Source organism: Sebastes fasciatus, chromosome 8 (genome assembly GCF_043250625.1).
Source record: "Sebastes fasciatus isolate fSebFas1 chromosome 8, fSebFas1.pri, whole genome shotgun sequence".
Taxonomy (NCBI): domain Eukaryota; kingdom Metazoa; phylum Chordata; class Actinopteri; order Perciformes; family Sebastidae; genus Sebastes; species Sebastes fasciatus.
In genome coordinates this window covers 15,181,712-15,200,963 of record NC_133802.1, presented here as the reverse complement: position 1 = coordinate 15,200,963, position 19,252 = coordinate 15,181,712, and the positions used below count along the sequence as shown (strand labels likewise).

General features: G+C 40.4%; 3 protein-coding genes across 4 annotated transcripts in view; 1 reads left to right on the top strand and 2 right to left on the bottom strand.

Moving 5' to 3' along the window:
- The window catches only part of LOC141772592 (acid-sensing ion channel 1-like), a 63,433-nt gene extending 63,183 nt beyond the window's left edge, over positions 1-250 (bottom strand). For both annotated transcript variants that reach the window (XM_074643734.1, XM_074643736.1), the window contains exon 1: positions 120-250. The gene's annotated coding sequence lies outside the window, so the exon portion shown is untranslated. The remainder of the gene's footprint in view (positions 1-119) is intronic.
- On the top strand, positions 57-3,087 carry spryd4 (SPRY domain containing 4). The gene is made up of 2 exons (XM_074643737.1): positions 57-392; positions 2,128-3,087. Exons 1-2 carry the CDS (start codon positions 260-262, stop codon positions 2,667-2,669), a joined length of 675 nt encoding a protein of 224 aa, XP_074499838.1. The 5' UTR covers positions 57-259; the 3' UTR covers positions 2,670-3,087.
- Positions 3,084-18,894, bottom strand: LOC141772590 (glutaminase liver isoform, mitochondrial-like). The gene is made up of 18 exons (XM_074643733.1): positions 18,535-18,894; positions 16,769-16,856; positions 14,565-14,686; positions 11,902-12,031; positions 11,741-11,820; positions 11,445-11,608; positions 10,909-10,967; positions 8,007-8,039; positions 7,853-7,911; positions 7,708-7,774; positions 7,134-7,184; positions 6,501-6,677; positions 6,269-6,400; positions 6,082-6,174; positions 5,866-5,927; positions 4,565-4,641; positions 4,401-4,464; positions 3,084-4,277 (listed from the first exon to the last, which is right to left on the bottom strand). The coding sequence occupies exons 1-18, from the start codon at positions 18,750-18,752 to the stop codon at positions 4,121-4,123; spliced, it is 1,833 nt and encodes a 610-aa protein (XP_074499834.1). The 5' UTR covers positions 18,753-18,894; the 3' UTR covers positions 3,084-4,120.
- Between the last annotated feature and the right edge of the window lie 358 nt (positions 18,895-19,252).

Sequence of the window (19,252 nt, the reverse complement as noted above, 5' to 3'; positions counted from 1 at the left end):
ATACTTAGACTATAAACTGTGTTACCTACATCACAATGCTCAAATGTTTTGCAGCTCCAGACAGAATTATTATTATTTTTTTGCCTAAAATGTCTCTTTTGATAGTAAAGGTTGCTGACCCCTGGTCTCACTGGTGTGTGGATGGTCTGTGTTGTTCCTCTCCAGGCCAGCAGGAGGCAGCAGAGTGAGCTGCTGCTGCTGATACCTCCTGATCACCACAAAGAACCAAAACATGTGAGCAGCAGCAGCAGTGAACAACATGGCGATGCCCGTTAAAGCAGCCCGTCTTTGTCTCCTGGCAGGACGATCTGTCGCCTCCCTGTCAGTCAGACACAGCCGGGCTGTCCGTCTGCCGGAGAGGAGATGCTACACCTCCACCTCGACGAGCAGCAGTGAGTCAATGTTTAGTACGAGTTTGACAAAGAGCTTCTGAGTTCAGCAGCTCAGAGGTCAGTCAGAGTCCCAGCAGGCTGACAGCTAGTGACTCATGTTTGTTATTGTTCTGGACCTCTCCCCGTTATAACCTGCTAACGTCCTGACACGACAAACAAACAATGCTGTAACGAAATAACACCTAACTAAGTAGGCAACTAAGTAGGTAACTAAGTAGGCAATTAAGTAGGTAACTAGGTAACTAAGTAGGTAACTAAGTAGGCAACTAAGTAGGCAACTAAGTAGGTAACTGGGTAACTAAGTAGGTAACTAAGTAGGTAACTAGGCAACTAAGTAGGTAACTAAGTAGGCAATTAAGTAGGTAACTAAGTAGGTAACTAGGTAACTAAGTAACTAAGTAGGTAACTAAGTAGGCAACTAAGTAGGCAACTAAGTAGGTAACTAGGTAACTAAGTAGGTAACTAAGTAGGTAACTAGGCAACTAAGTAGGTAACTAAGTAGGCAATTAAGTAGGTAACTAAGTAGGTAACTAGGTAACTAAGTAGGTAACTAAGTAGGCAACTAAGTAGGCAACTAAGTAGGTAACTAGGTAACTAAGTAGGTAACTAAGTAGGCAACTAAGTAGGCAACTAAGTAGGTAACTAGGTAACTAAGTAGGCAATTAAGTAGGTAACTAAGTAGGTAACTAGGTAACTAAGTAGGTAACTAAGTAGGCAACTAAGTAGGCAACTAAGTAGGCAACTAAGTAGGTAACTAGGTAACTAAGTAGGTAACTAAGTAGGTAACTAGGCAACTAAGTAGGTAACTAAGTAGGCAATTAAGTAGGTAACTAAGTAGGTAACTAGGTAACTAAGTAGGCAACTAAGTAGGCAACTAAGTAGGTAACTAGGTAACTAAGTAGGTAACTAAGTAGGCAACTAAGTAGGCAACTAAGTAACTAAGTAGGTAACTAGGTAACTAAGTAGGTAACTAGGCAACTAAGTAGGTAACTAAGTAGGCAATTAAGTAGGTAACTAAGTAGGTAACTAGGCAACTAAGTAGGTAACTAGGCAACTAAGTAGGCAACTAGGTAACTAAGTAGTTAGTTAACTAGTTAGTTAACTGTTAGCTAACAGTTAGTCATTTCTTGGAGAACCACTCCACGTTAAATCTGATCCGATTTGGTTTATAACATATCCGAGGGGTCAGTGTATCTTTTGGTCATTTGATTTTCCTTTCACAAACGGATAATTAAAAAACAAAACATTTGTGGTTATTTGATTTTCGTTTTAAAATACAAAAATTAATATTGAAATACAAGACGTTTTTCTTTATCAGGGTACAAAAACAGGGATGAACTAAACTTCAAAAATGGGTTGATTTTTTATTTTGTATTTCTAAAAACTAAAACTAAAATCACTAGAAGACAGAAACGAAAAAACGCCCCGTTTTTTCATATTCTGTGAGCGGAAGACAGCACCGTCCTCATACGCGCTCTTACTTTGTAAATGGCAACTTCCGCTTGTTGCCATTGTCTTATGTCATATACTGCTTTCTCTCTGCGTGTCAAGTCTTCCACTTCACTGCACACTGTCTCATGAACCTGTAAATGCCGCCCAAAACATGACCAAAAGTAAAAGAAATTCCAATATTTTTTTATAGACACAGAAGAGTACAAGCATAGAGACAGATTTGGGTGATGAGGCTTCCATTATCAAATATCAAACTGAAAAAATTTTTTGTTGTTTTCTGTAGATCTTCAGTTCAGGCTGGATGAGCGGACAGCTCACAGCAGCCTGGACCTCTTCAAGAAAGACACTGCCGTCATCTACCGCATGCTGGGTCTGGTCCTCAGCCGCGTGCAAGACAACCCAGAGCGTTTCCAGGACTGGGCCGTCGTGTTTGGCGACGAGAAGATCAGCGGCGGACGACACTACTGGGAGGTGACGGTGAAAAAGTCTCAAGAGTTTCGTCTGGGTGTGGCCGAGGCGCTGATGCCCAGAGAGGACTGCGTGGGCACCAACAGCTCCTCCTGGGTGTTCGGCTACGCTAAGCGCAAGTGGTTTGCCATGCACAGCAATAAGATAGTTCCTGTGACGCTGGTGGGCAAGTCGGACCGCATAGGCATCCTGCTCGACTACGAAGCGGGCCTTCTGGCGCTGGTGGACATCGGAAAACCTTCAATCATTCACACCATCAGGGTCCAGTTCAAGAGTCCCCTCTGCCCCGCGTTTGGACTTTGGGACGGGGAGTTGCTCACACACTCTGGTCTGGAGGAGCCTGAAGGCCTGAAGTGAAGCAGGATGAACTGTGATGGCGATGATAGTGATGGCCGCGGGCTTGTTTGGTACCGTGGCAACATTTATCACAACGGTGCAGGGAAAGAAAGTAATATCTTTGTAGGGAGTCATTTACAGCTTAATTACAGGTGTTTGTTTATTTCCCATGGTCCAGGTGGTTCATAATAATGACAATGCAAGTTCATACTTTGAGTATGTCATCCAGCCTCAGGCATTCATATCACAGAAGCTGTTTTTGTGTGTACCTCATGTATTACCTCTCAGGTGTGAAAAGGATGTGTGGTCGTTTTTGAGAGGAACATTAACTGCCAAGTTTGTTTGTTTGTTTATATGCTGTGGTTTGGTATTACCCACGTAATCTTTTTCAGTGTCATGCTCATACTGTATATTGTTTAATAAAATCACTGAAACTGCTTATTTCTCTTTTATTTACAGCAGGATGATACATATTTACAGTGACAGACTAAAGTCATGTTGAGGAATCGTTTCACTGCCTTTCACTGAGTTAAATGAAATAAAATACAATGAATAAAATGCGTTCATTTGAGATGATTAAACTGTAGAATATTACATTTTTATCACATGACTTTTGAGTTGTGTCTGAGTTTCTCAGTACACTGCATACTAACAAGCAAAAGCTTTAATTTGCTTATATCAAAAAGTCACTTCAAACACATCTGTGTGTCTAGTCTGCAACAGTCATTTGCATAAATTGAATTATATATTTTGTGCTAGAGTAACACAAATGTGCACTGTTCCCAGCACCAGAAACATGCAGATGTTTCTGTGATACACAATAAAAAGAGCTAAAAAGAAAACCACATCAAAACAAGGTATCAGCAGTGAATAAACTGGCCTATGAGCCTCAATGAACTGGCACAAACTACAATGAAACAGTCCTTCCAGTGCAACTGAATCACCTCCTGTTGAGCTAGAATAATTAATGAAGCAGCTTTGGGAATATTTATACAGTTATTACACAGGGGGGCATAAAAATCCCCTGATTAACTGACGTACTGATGAAGCAAAATATATTTCCATATCTTAACAATAAATAGGCACAATATATCAGATATTTACATCACAGTGGCATTTTCTATCAGAAGCTGAGCACAAAAACAGTTCATTAATATTGCAACACAAGCCAAATCATGGCTTAAATTAATGTTATCTTTCCTCCACATAAACAACAGATTGAGTGATTATTTAGTGCTTTGTTGATACTTTACATTGTTGAGCAATTTCTCCAGTCTGCAGGAAAAAAACATCTCAAATGGACTTCATCCTGCACTGAATAGCTTTTCAACAAATATATTATGTAACATCTATTACCATATTTAAGATAAACTCATTCATTCATCAGGTCTCTCAGTCGTCCTGTGCCCTTTCAGTCCTCTCATAATAAAACAGATTCATCTCCATCACAAACCCTTATGATCCCTTGTGGTTTAGACGATGCTCTTCAGCGTATCGAGCGTGGTCTTCTGCTCCTCTGTGTCGCACGGCGCCTCGACATCAGTGCACACGCGCTGGTACTCTTGCAGGACTGAAACAACAACATCATGTCCAAACTGCATGGCGTCATCTAGAGGTGTGTTCCCCCATCTGATAGATAACACAATGTGATATGGAGATGGATGGATTGTTATGATTAGTAATATGGAGATGGACACATTTTTCTACCATTTTTTTAATCTAATATCAGATGTTTATATCTAAAATCCCTACCTGTCTTTCATGTGGGGATTCACTTTACACACTTCAGTTAGGAAGACAACAGCTTCTGCGTGACCTGAAAGGCAAAAGTGAGCAACGCCACATTTCATTTATTCTTGTTTGCATATCAAAGCGGGGATTATTGAGGAATAAATGAACTAATAATGAAGTGTCACCTTCCGCAGCAGCGACGTGGAGCGCTGTGCGAGAGTCGTAGTCTCTCTGCTCCATGTTCACAGCTGAAAGGGCAAACCTGGAGGGATAACAAAGAGAACAGAAGAGAGAGAGCATACATGGAGAGGTTGACTCGAGTGATGGCAAACTGTCAGAAACTCTGCTGAGTAGCTCTATAATTACACAAGCAGAGAGATTATTAATATGAAAGCAGACATGTTTTGAAAAGTAGAGAATGAACTCTTAAAAGTTCAGCATTTTGTGGGAATATGTTTGCTTTCTTGCCAAGAGTTCCCACTCTCATGTCTGTAGGGTAAATATGAAGCTACAGCCAGGAGATTAATTTACAATAGCATTAAGAATGGAAGCAGAAGGAAAACAGCTAGCCTGGCTCTGTCCGAGGGCCTTCCAACACCTGTAAAGCTCAATAATAGAGATGTGCAGGAATGAGTCCTTAAACCTGGAAATGAGTTGGCATTTTAGCACTTCCGGTTCCTTGTCGGGAAGTCAATGGGTCTTTTGAATGGGTTTTTAGTTAGATCTCTGATAAAAGATTTTAACGTTTTATTCTACGGTATAAAATACGTCAGTAAATGAGTCTACAAAACTTCATCACGCCGGCTCGTCCGCCTTTACAGCCTCGTTGTGTATACTCGTGTTCATGCGACCGTGGTGTAGTTTGTTTATGGCCTAACGTTAGCTCTTTACTTCTGGCGATTGCATTTACACTTCACAAATCACAAATCACAAATCATAAAAGTGGTGTGCATTTATGAAGATTATCTTGCTGAACAAAATGTGTCAGTATCATAAACGTGAGCTTATTTTCTGCAATAATCCAAAACCCAATTGAAAAATCCCATTGGCTTTTTGTCGAGGGAACCAGAGCGATGCTAACTTCCTGGTTGGCCTACAAAAGGACTGGTCAAGTTGCGATTTTATGGGAGGTTAGTTCCTGGACCAACCTCCGTAAAATAGGGTTAGGGTTAGGGTTGTCATTTTTAAACTTCATTTGTATGGATTAAAAAAAACAAGCTATACTGTAATAGATTAAGTTTTTACCCTTGGACAGAGCCCGGCTAGCTTTTCCCCCCTGCTTTCAGTCTTCATTCAAAGCAAAGCTAACCTGCTCCTGGCTCCTGATATGAAAGTGATATTGATCTTCTTATCAACCACTTGGCAAGAAAGTGAACAAGTATATCAATGTCAGATTGTTCCTTTAAGATTGCATCATCCAACCGTTTCAGCTGTATTCGGAGCTTTGTGATGAAAAATGAAAGGCAATGTTTTTGATTTTATTTACCTCCTCAGAGCAGTGAGGTCACCACTGTAGGCTGCAAACATCAGGTTTACCACTGACTTGTTCTGATGATCAAAAGGCAAACATGACCATATGATAGTGGACTGTTTCGTAAACTTTTCACATAAAAATTCTTTTGCATTATTTCTAAGTCACCCAAAGAAGTTCAAGACGATCAATGTTTCTAGCCTAAATGAGAATTGCAGCCTCTACACTTACTGGATCTTCATCTGATCTTCTCCTGGGGTCGTGTTTCCTGGTGAAGTGTCTCAGGTTGTCGTAATTGTGGAAGTTGAAATGAGACAACAGGTCCTAATGAATCAAAAGTTGATTAATATTTGAAGCATGCAGACACAGACAAATTAGATAAAGACAAATAAATAAATCTGTGACGGCGACTGCATACCTGACAGAAGTGAATGCCACGAACACTGTTTCCAAGGCGATCCAACGGTGGAGACCAGCACATCATACCCATGACGTTGGGGACGACCAGCAGAACAGCACCTGAAACGCCAGATTTAGCGGGCAAGCCCACCTGAACAAGAGGAGCAAGCAAAAAGTCTCAACATCTCATGACATGCTACCACTCAGAGCAACAAGCATTCAAACAGATCCTTGAATTCCAGGTGACTCACGTGGAACGCAAACTGTCCGGAGAAGTCGTACATCCCACAGGAATGCATGAGGCTCAGGGTGTTGCGAACGGCTTCGGCGCTCAGCACACGCTCGCCTGTGATTGGACAAATACCCCCGTTGGCCATCGTGGCGGCCATGACACTTCCTGACTCACACGTCACCTCAATAGAGCACAACTGGAAAAGCAGTTGAAGGAATAGATTGACATTTTGGGAAATATTCTTGTTTGCTTTATTGCCATTAAATCACACTACAGCCAGCAGCTGGTTAGGTTAGCTTAGCATAAAGACTGGAAACAGGGGGAAACAGCTAACCTGGCGAATTAACATGTTATATTGAAAAATTGAAATATATGAAAACCGTAATAACACGAACATGACTATTTCTTGGCTGGGTGCAGTGACTTCCTGGAGTCCTGTCGACCAACCAGCAGACGGTTTATGCGTAACTAAGCTAACCGACTCCCAGCTCTAGCTTCATATTTATAATACAGACATGAGAGTAATATTAATCTTCTCATTTAACTCTCGATAAGAAAGTGAGTCAACCTATCTCCCAAAATGTTGAACTGTTCCTTGAACCTTAAAAGTTTCATCCACAGAATAGAATATGTTAAAGACAAAGAGTCTTACCTGAAAGTAGAAGTCAAGGGCTGCCATCATATCTGCATTGTCAGGAAAGCACTGCAGGGATAAAAACAACAGCTGTCAGTGTGTTGACTTGACTATGTCTTGCCCCAAACTGCATGTGATTATCATAAAGTGGGCATGTCTGTAAAGGGGAAACTCGTGGGTACCCATAGAACCCATTTTCATTTACATATCTTGAGGTCAGAGGTCAAGAGACCCCTTTGAAAATGGCCATGCCAGTTTTTCCTTGCCAAAATGTAGCCTAAGTTTGGAGCGTTATTTAGCCTCCTTCCTCTTCATGACTAGTATGACATGGTTGGTACCAATGGATTCCTTAGGTTTTCTAGTTTCATATGATACCAGTATCTTCATTTGAGCTTTAAAACTGAGCCCGCAACAACCAAAATAACGCAAGTTGCGTTAATGCATTAAAGAAATTAGTGGCATTAAAATAAATTTAACTTAACGCCTTATTATCGCGTTAACCTTGACAGCCCTAGGGTCAGCACATACTCTCTGAAAACCTGAGCACCGAACAAGCACTTGAGTTGATTGCAGTTAAAAATAAAAAACTTACTTTTTTCTCTTTGAGGTAATAACCAATTGCATAATTCCTATCACCGGTCTCCCTCTCTGACTGGAAACTGCAAGAAGATAACAGGTATTTGGAAAGTTGCATTTCACGTGAAAAGGACAACAATTTCTTGAAGCACAGTACTCACGTTGCATTGCTAAAGCCCACATACTCTGTCCCAGACAAGCTTTTCAAGAAATCCATCACCTGCAATAACGTCATATTTACACATGGTTCAGTAGGAAGACCAAACAAATACATGGAATCAAGAAAATCTTTGAAAATGAAAAGCATTTACTCACATAGTCAAACCGTTCTGCCTTATTGGAATGAGGCTGTCAACAGAGAGGAAACAAATGACTTTCTGATGCCAGTTTTATGTCAACAGTCAGTGAGTCCCTATAGGTGGCAGTGTTTGAGTGCTCTGACACCGAAGCATAGTTTTGAGTCCAGTCTTGGGTGGGTGCCGAGGTATGACATGGACATGATGTCTTTGTGCCTGTCAGTCCGCGTGGCACTGTGGCCTCGTGCTGTTTATGGCTGTGCTTGAATTTCACGGACCAGTAAGGGATTATTATTACCAAGTTGTAAAGTTGACAAATGGGGGCCGTAGTCACATTCACATTTAATGACTCTACCTATAAATGTTAAGGATCATATCAAATATTACTGTGAGTAGGAGGGATAACCTCAGGAAAAACATCATGGCCAATAAGGGAGTTGATGTTATTTCTTTCCAGGCGGTTGCTCTCTGGTGCTCCGACAACTCGTCTTTGAACAAAACATATACATTTGTGACATTTAAACTTTTGCAGGTATAGCTGTTCCCACTGGGGTGTGAGTATTGTAGAAAAACAGCTTTTATCAGCTTTGTATTTGTCTCTGTCCTGTGTGTAAAATATCAAGCCTCCTGAGTATGTATATAAATTATATGCAAATATCGTAACAAACTATGTTCAAACAATATTGTTCCCCTCCACACACACACACACAAGCGAGGGTGGCTATCACTCCTTCTGTTCTGAGGGCTGTAATTGGTCAGAAGCACACACACGCCCCTGCTGTCAAGCTCCCACACAGAGTCCCTCCCTCATTGCTGAACCTGACCCACATATGATAAAAAGTCCAGAGTGTCTCTTCAGTCAGTTGAGAGACGTCAGGACTCCACAGAGGAAAAAAGTAAACAACCATATATGGCTAAACTCCACCCCTTCATGTTTTATAATAAGGCCAAAGCTCACAGATGACTTTGATGGCTGGTCAGTCAGGTGGTAATGACCATAGTCCAGCTGCTACGGGCGGTAAGTGACCAGCCAATAGATGAGTGATTAGATAGTACGACATCACCAATAGATTCAGCTCCTGAGAGGCGCACTATAGACCCGTTTTTGTCTTTTTTAGGGGGAACACGGTCTTTAGGGGTAGATAGCGGGTCAACAGTAGATGTCACATAGAAGTGGTGCACATCATCTGAAAGCTGGGAACCTGAAGATTAATTTGAGATGCAATTCAGAAATAAACATTAATTAATTAATAAAAACAAATTGTGAAAGTGTAAAAGGGTTTAGAACATTATGATAGAAGTATATGATGGCCATTGTAATGCTCTATTATGTTTCTTAAGTTGTTAGAGCATTCTTTGGGTTGATACCATTTGTTACACAGATTTGGTGCTAAATTGAATAATTTTTTACCAATTGAGAATTGATAAAAATCTCTTCAAAATACCACATTAAGACACCAAGACCTTGAGCAACACCATAGAAAAGCCATGGTGTGATTTGGTATCAAAAACTTTTGACATTTGGAGATTTCTGCAAGAATTGCATTTTACGGTGATTGGATGGCGAGCACTTCTGTTCTGGAAACTCCTCAGAAACCCCCTTATTGTCAATCTAGACCTAGAAAAGCCATACATCCTCTGAATGTATGAAAAATATTTGCACTGCATGGTTTTTACCCCAAACCTGCATATCCAAAGCAATGATTTGCAAGCTCTGCTTTCACGCAGATTGCAAATAGTGACAGCGTCACGTTTCAAAATGATTTTTATTAGCAAATTTCAAAAACATTTGTGAGTCCCTCCGGGCTCTCACATGCCCATGCACTGATCGCAAGCGCAGCATTTAATTGATGAGTGAAATGTGTCAAAATTAAAACGAGAGGAAGTGATCTCATGTTGCCCATTGCAGCTTTCATTTAGCAAATTTGGTGAAACAGATCCCTGTACATCGTTTAGTTGCGGCCAGCAGCTCTATAGCTCAGTCAGTTGGTCCACAAAAATTTCACACCCTTTGGCGGCTAAAATTTGGCAGGTCAAGGGCGTGGGTGTGCAAATGTGTGTTTGTGTTCATGCCAATTGGCAGTGGTCTATAACAAATAGGTGTATAATTTCTAAACGGATTCATGTACCATGTTCAAACTCATTAACCGTTTGTCGTAGCCTCTTGTGGGAGGCATCATTGCACTCAGCAAAGAGTTCCTCTTTCACTGGTGTAGATCATGAACCATTTGACGTCTATATTTGTGGGAGGTGTGTGAATGCATGCGCGTATGTGGTCACAGCTATCGTGAATTCGCGCTTGTTTTTGCACAATTTCCTGCTTATAGTGAGGATGTAGGTTGGAGCTGTTTTTAAAAAAATACTTGATATTATAGTGCCTCATTTCAGAATCAGAATCAGAATCAGAAAGGTGTTTATTGCCAGGTGTAAGGGGTATACACGAGGAATTTTCTTTGGCTTATTGGTGCGAGGCAAACAGTATAATAACAAAGAATAGATAAACGTTAGAATAAAATAAGAATAAAAATGTACAATTTACAAAATAAGCTATAAAATAAACATGGTATAAACAGATAGTGCAAATATTGTCGGTGTGCAAACAAAACAATCAGGTATATTTGTGTCTGGTTATCCTGTTTAGATTCTTGCTTTTCATCATTACTTTTTAAGGATTACACGATTGCCCCTTTGAACTGTGTTTACGCCCAGTGAGAGGCTGCAGCAGAACGCTACGGTGCATAGCAAGGTCTGGATTTAAAAACAGAGAGCCTATTTTTGGGCATTTATTTGTTTTTTACCCTGACATCCTCATTAATGACAACCAACTCTGTCGTATGTTTAGGGAGTATATTCTAAAATGAAAACATTTGCATCTACTATCATATCAATGTATTCGTCGCTGACAAGCCTTTTGATTTTACCTTAATCAAAGAACTGATGACGATAGCCCCGGCATTCACCATCGGGTTGTGTGGTTTATCTGCACAAGAAACGAGAGCATCTTATCATTAATTTGCCCCTAACCACCAGAGCAATAAACTACTGGGATTAGAGGTGATATTTCATCAGGGGAACTTAGAGTAACATCAGCTAATAAACTGAGCACATAAAGTGCAATTTGGTTTGCTTCAGAGTGGAGTATGTATTAGCAAATGGCTACAAAGGTGAGGTAATAAAATGGTGCACAATTTGGATAAAAGTCCATCTGGATGGCTTTTTTCCAGTAAAATTAGGGCTCGTTGCTGCACTATCTTTGTTCTGCCAACAACCATAGTCTGTTGAAATTACTGATCAAGACTTGCCAAGATTTCTCAATAACATACTCGGGGGGGAGAAGATGAATTTTGGGTAGTTTTGCTTTCTGATTAATCATACATTTATGTACACAGTTGTAAGTGCTTGTTCCTGTGTAGAGAGGATAACTGGAGTGAAGGTCTCCATTACGCTCATCACTTACCTTCATCATTTAGTGACAATTTGTTGAACTTGAACCCACTGGGCTCTTTGCCCACATACTGGTGAACGTATTCAGTGCCGAACTCGTGCACAGCGATGGCGTACTCCAGAGGCTTCACACACGACTGCAGACAAAAGGGAACCTTGGTGTCACCCACAGAGTGTCTGCATGGCATGAGGATGTAATGGAGAAGCATGGGAACAAAACAAAAAATGGAGGAGTGTTAGTGAGGGAATGCACACGGTGGAGTTTTTTTCAGAATGGAAACACACATTAAAGTGAAGATGTTACCGTACCTCTGTCCATCTATTGTGCACAGAGACACACCCCAGAGATCAGGGCTGAACTTAGCCAGCTGAGGGATGTAGTCAGCTACCTACATGAAGACACACGTGAGTGTTGCTGTAATGAACGAGCAGACAATGAGTCAGTATGTGTGTGTTAATACGTTACTTACTTGTCCTGCCTCCTGCTGTTGTGCGCTGTCGTACATCCTGTCGATCTGCTGGGTCATCTCATCAAAGTTTGGAATGATGAACTTTTTTCTGAAAGCCTTAGTCAGCAGCATGATGTTGTTGCCAAGACACCTATCACAGGAGACGTTATAAAACAGACATCATGAGGAGAATTTCAAAGAACTTCACAACAAGAGATCCCGCGATTACCAAAAATACCCCAAACCAAACAAAAAAAATGAAAAACAACATATTTTCTTCTCACCCCTAGTGGTTTATAAGCACACAGATAATTTTAGTTTTACTTACCCAGAGTTTGGGATGTCAGCCTTTAAGATTTCTAACGCCACTTGGATACCATGGAAGTGAATTCAATTTAGTTTTTGGTGTCCAATGTTGAAAATGTGCATTTAAGAAATGTCTTTTGATGTCTTTGCCCTGGTTACTTTGATTAATACAATTCTTATTATTTATCGGTTTGGCCGATTAATTGGTGCCGATAGGACGTTTTACAAACTTTCGTTATCGGCGGAACTGGACTTTGATAGTGGCTGACCGCTGCATAGCCGCCACCAGTCATGTGGGGACAAAAGTAGCCGAGTAGGCTGCTGCAGAAGTAAAGAAGATATCGGCCAATTAATCAGCTATCAGCTTTTTCCTGCCTCAAACTGTCGTTATTATATCGGCCTATAAAAAACCACCATCAGTCAACCTCTAGTTTTCATTTAAACTACCTTCTACTGAAAAAATAGTCCCCGTAAAAATTGTTGACAGTGTGTCTTGTAGATTATCCAGAGTAACAGGGACACCGTTTTAGGAAAGACATCATGCTGTAGATTATTAAAATGTAATTTTATGAGAATCTCAAATGATATTTCATTCACCGCCATTGCATTGGTGTGGAGGCTGAAATCTCTGAGACGGATATCTCAAACCTCTGCAAGTAAAAACATATCTGCATGTCCAGAAACCACTAGAGTTGTAAATCTCAAGTATCATCACGATACGATATTATATCAATATCGATTTTTTTGGACAACGGCACAAAATTTGCCAATATCACAATGTCTGCCACGATACGATTTTGATTTGATTCAAATGAGGGGCCTGCGATCGATATGAGATGATATCATATGTCCATTTAACACTATCAGTTACATTTATATCAACTCACAAAAAACAACTAAAAATATGATTTGACAATTTTATTACTGGGCTCTTCCAAACATTTAAATGAAAAACAATGTATTCTTTTTAACAAAGTGAATACATTTTTTTAAATTTCTCATGTTTAAGCACTGTTTGAATGTTTAGGAAGGAGATGTGCTGCGCATGAGAATTTCAAAATAAAGGCGTATCTTAAAGATGACGATATACAGTATATAGATGTTTTTACAATGCATCAATGATATTGGATCATTGATCATTGAATCGATACATATCGATATATCGGTACACCCCTAGAAACCACTAGAGGTAAGTGAGAAAATATCCCCTTTTCTCTCTGAAATTAAGTCAAAGTCGAAAGAATTTAGCTTATTTGACTCAAACACGCAAACACTACGGCCTCAATCACTGTGTCTGGTTCTGCCTGAGAAATGTTTGTATAACTGAAACCGCAATCAATTCATATCTAATTGAAATGCTCAACTGGTCTTTCATAATTTTTTTCATCACACTGGAATAAAAGTCACCTGCTTCAGACCAATAAATACCCAGCTAAAAGGGTAAACAAACACACCTGCACATATCTGCAGATCCTCATAGTTATTATAGATTTTCATTGCTATAATTGTCAGCAATGCTGTATGCTCTCAAGGAAAGGAATGTGCATTCTGTCACAGCTAGTCTGAACCAAAATATCTAGCCTGCAGCCCTCACTTATCCAAGGCGATGCTATAGCGTGAGGTTTTGGGACACCAGGAGTAGAGAGTGGAGAGAGCTTACATTATTCATATGGGTCATTTCCTAAAAAAAAATAGTTCTCTCTATCTCTAGTAGCCTATTTATAGTGAGCTCTTAAGTGTTCTTCAGGAAAGGATAACCTCGCAAATCAAAGAAAACAAGCAAAGAAAGATGGCCTAGGCCAATTAAATTCGACGAAGACTACCAGACTGTGTAACCCTCTTCTGTTCCAGGCCAAAGGATGAGATTGAGTGAACTACACCTACAAACGATACCGTCTGCATGGAGCTTACTGTAGCTTACTCTACAGATCTGTTGAGTAAACTAATATAATTGCGATAGTCTGGAGCTCAACCAGAATGATGCTCTTCCTTCTGTCTTTCTGCACCCCCTACTGCTTTGGCTGCCATGTGTGCATGTGAGTTTGGTGTATAGCAGCTGTCAGCCATAAAACACATGTCTCCGTCAGTCTCTTGGACTCAAATAGCGCTGACCCCAGACTACTCCTCCTGTTACACCTGTTACTTTACCGCAAAAAAAGTGTGAAAGACCCTTCACCTTACCTAACCTTGCACGCTGTCATCGAACAAATTTGATTATGTAATTTCTAAGTAAGAAGAAGCCTATTAGGAACAACATTAAAGTGTTTTTTAAACAAACAGATGGTGTTGTGTCTGCTTTTCACATTCAGGTAAAAGTTGAATACTCAACTGTGTGTGTGCTTAACTGTGTCTTCATAAATAAACAAAGCTTTTCTCACCTTCTGAAGAGCTTCTGGTCCATCATGACTGGCCCAACAGAGTCACGTGAGGATTGTCGCATCTGACGGACACAGTCACGCAGCCGAGGGTCAGATGTCAACAAACCCGTCTTTCTCAAAGCCTGGAGGAGAGGTGGTTTTGAGCAAATTAATACGCAAGGGAGAAAAAGGGGGAGTTGTACATGACAAACTTTATAAAACACTTTGGTGTCATGCACAGCAGTGTGTACTGTATGTAATGTCAATTGGCAGGATATCAAGCATGTGTAGATGGATATAGTTAGGGGACTTCAATGGCTCAGGGGTGCCCACGTGGGAATAGGCGGGAAATACAAGTGTACACCGGATCCTTCTCGTAAGTCACACATCAAGCTGACAGCCACTGTATGAGCCATGTGCATCTATTTTGGGGAAAAACATGTGCACGACCCTCTCGACCGGAGAGGCTCAAGAGTCATCTCCACTGATAACTGGTTCAGTGAGCAACAAGCACATGGCTGCGAGCTCGCTGTTGCTGCTATTGAATATCTGTGAGTGATTCTTAGCTTCAGGGCAGGAAATGCTAAAGTCGGGGCTGCCCTCATAGTTTTTTTGTGAGCTTATTTTAGAGTTTTATCCTTCAACTGAATGTGCGAGAAGGTTTTCTCTTTAGGTTTGTGAGCAGTTTTTGTATAACCGCACAAAACAAACATAGATGGGCCTTGAGAATGATAGCTATATGTAGAGTTTATTACCTAATATATCTTACCTAATGAAATAATTAAGTATCCTTTATATATTGTCATGTAGTGCTGAAATGATGATCTGATCTGACCTATACTCGACCCAGTCGGTCGCTATTCTCGACCCAGTCTATCGCTTATCTCGACCAAGACGGTCGCTATTCTCGACCCATTTGGTCGCTATTTTCAACCCAGTCGGTTTCTATTCATGACCCAGTCGGTCGCTATACTCGACCCAGTCGGTTTCTACTCTCAACCCATTCGGTTGCTATTCTCAACTCTGTCGGTTTCTCAACTCTGTCGGTTTCTCGACCCGGTCAGTCACAATACCCGACCCGGCCGGTCGCAATACTCTCGACCCAGCCGGTCGCTACACTTGACCCAGTCGGTCGCTACTCTCGACCCAGCCGGTGGCTATACTCTGTACTAGATATACCAACCCTGCCTTTAATGGTGAATAAACCAATTCCGCTATTTCCAATGCATATCACCTTGTTTCCAAAACTTTCTGAAATTCAGTGTCATTTTCTTGATACTAGTACATTTCCCATCTTATGTTGCCATTTCTACAACAGAGACTGGAATTAACAAACCATAACTCTGGCTTTAAAAACAATTATTTCTTTTTTAACAAGAAACAGTGAGGTGAGTGAGGTTAGAATTAATGTTTTTACACGCATTGATACTGACTAGCACTATCACCATTTATGTCCTAACCCGGTCACCTCTACAAACACATCCAGTCATCCGTGGCGCGACAACAAGCCACTTGTGTTGACACACGTCTCTTCTCCTAAATGCATGCTCCTTCTTAAAATCACTGAGTTGCCATAGACACCGAGGTTACCAGATGTCCATGTCTGCCTTTTTTTTTTTATGTGACTGTCTAAAAGGTCGCACCACGTGAAGCTAAATGAGGGTGTGATGATTTGCATTAGCTTGTTAGTTATCAGAGAGCACAAAAACACCTCACAGTCTATGTCCTGTTCATCTTCTGATATATGTACGATATAGGACTGTGAAAGTATCAACTGTGGCACAGGTTAACAGAATCTTGACATCTCTTCAGTAGTCACTAAGTAAGTCCTTAGGTTGTGTTGTTTAAATGAAAAGCCTTTAAGCTAATGAGGTTATCATTACGTCTGCTGGTACAACAGATACTTATCGTAATTAAACCCCACAAATAAGTACACTCTGTGAAAATGCATGTTGTTCTCTGATACTGATTACCTCAGTGTCACACCTACTATATTTAGTCCTATTACATGAGAAAGTCCCTTTAAACTTGACCCTGCATTCAGCTGGAGACGCTCTGGATTCCTGTTGTGGGCTCCTATATCACTCCCCAAGGTTCAGGTGCTTTTCCGATATGCAATACTGCTGTAGGTCAGAGTTTGTGTTGTGTGTATGTCCACATATGTCATGGAAAGTCAAAACAGTCCTTGGCGTGACAGAGGAAGCGTGAGTGTGTTGTTGACTCACAGAGATGAACTGGGACAAGGGGATCATCTCTTTGCCTTCAGTGATGGTGTAGAAAAGTAGGTCCTCCATACTGGACATCAACCTACTTCTGCCAAGACAAGCAACACACACAATGTTGTGATCTCTGAATTTGGACTGGCTCCAATGTATCAAGCCGAAACCATGAGCAGTACGTCAACGTTTATGTCAATAACATGGGCAGGAGTGAAAATACTGGCAAATATCCAGCTATTGACCTGGTTATTATCATAAAGTGTGTGTTTGAGAGAGGCCATGGCCTATTTGCCATGACTGTTTGATTATAAAACACTATCATACAAAAGAGGATTCCTTTACAGCATGTTGTCTCAGGCCCCTTTACTGCTTGGGCATACCTTAAACATACAAACATATACTTTGAAATATTGTTAACCTCACACACACACCACAATTTTATCTTCTTAATGTCCTGATGAAGGTCCTTGTTGACCGAAACGTTGACAAATAAGGCAGAGAAAAGTGTGTACGGGAGCAATTCATTTTTTTTTAAAAGTACATATTGGAGGGGATCTACTCCCGGCACCACAAAACATTTTGAGAATGTGCATGTTTTCCTCTCCTTGGCGCTTATAATGCGTCATCTTTGTGATAGAGCATCTTTGCTATCTTTTTCTTCTTCTTTTAGATTTTTGTAAATATATCTTTAAATTAAAAATATTAAAATGCATTTATGTTTTTTTTAACAATTCAGTTTTATGCGGTTTTCTGTCACATATTTTCCTCATTTATTACACAGGCACAGCGGGGTCACATTTTCTGATGACAGCCAGTCAGAAATATGGTGACCTCATGTGTTGCTGGCTGGACATGTGCTATTTCTTAGCATTAGCCTGAGCTGAGGTTGCTGGGGCAACCAACTGCTGGGTCAGTAGGAAACAACCTTTTAAAACCACAAATTTAAGTTTTTATGCTTTACTTTGTGTATGAATTAAACTTAATATATAACATATAATAGTAGTATAGTAATTGTAATTCACACAAAACATTTAACACAAAAGTTATAATTAGTCATGTTACAGTTCAGAGTCACATGCTCAAGCTAAAAACTTTATTTTAAGCTTTTACTGCACAATATACAATATGTGATGAATGATATGGTAGCAGGAGTTAGTAACCAGCATGAATTATGAGATGACCATGGAGGTATTAAGACACACATTTAAGTATATGTATATAGAATATTATGTGTGTACAACTATGAATAATATTTTTGACTAATTAGTGGTGATTTATTGGTTTAGAGACAGCCTAGTCTACTTGACCCAGTCAGTCACTATACTCCATACTAGATATACCAACCCTTTAATGGTGTAACCAATTCCTCTATTTCCAATGCATATCAGCTTGTTTCCAAAACTCTCTGAAATTCAGTGTCATTTTCTTGATACTAGTACATTTCCAATCTTATGTTCCCATTTCTACAACACAAACTTAAATAAACGAACCATAACTCTGGCTTTAAAAACAATTATTTATCTTTTTGAACAAGAAACAGTGAGGGGAGTGAGGTTAGGATTAATGTTTTTTACACGCATTGATACTGACTAACACTATCACCATTTATGTCCTAACCCAGTCAGACCATGGAGGTATTAAGACAGACATTTAAGTATATATATATATATATATATATATATATAGAATATAATATGTGTACAATTATGAATAATATTTTGACTAATTAGTGGTGATGTATTGGTTTAGAGACAGCCTATAGTGTGACCTACTTGGGGTGTACTTGGTCCACTTCAGAGCCTTTCTGGTCGTGCAGGCCTCTGTGTTGGTGGGGTGATGCCCAGCAGGAGAGGAGGAGATGAGGAGGAACAGGTTGCTGCATCCTGGACAGAACAATGTTGTCAGCTCCAGCTCTGGCAGAGATCCCTGCATTTTTAAATAGTTGCAAGAGTCCCGGGTTAGCTGTCCTCAGACTTTTCAGGCAGTGCATTGTGATAAGTAGGGCTTAATCATTAATAATTCAGAAGAGTTATTTTGTTTTTCTCTCTAGCTGATCTAGAGAGATATTTGTGACCGATGCCCCCTTGGTCCTCAGAGCTTTAATAGCAGCTGCTCTCTTACAGACTGGATCAAGTACAGGCTGCTTGCAGGAGGCGGGGCTGTGACACAGACAGCATGTTGACTGTGGGGTCAATAACCAGCAGTTACTGAAACCAAACCCTCTTTGATTTAGGTATGACTTGCAGCTGCTGATTCATAAGGGGGGGAAATCACGCTCATACTTCAGGCATATTCCTACTTGGGTTTAGTCTAGTCTCTGATTACAGTGTTTCTGGAAATTAACTTTTTTGTCCATCTGCCACTGTGGCTGGTGGACTCCAAAATCTACCAGCCATTCAGTAGATAACCATTGTTGTTTTTTGGCGGGTGAGGAGTGAAGCAAATCTAGCAGACACTTGCATATTTTAACCAGCATTTGGGTGGTGGCCG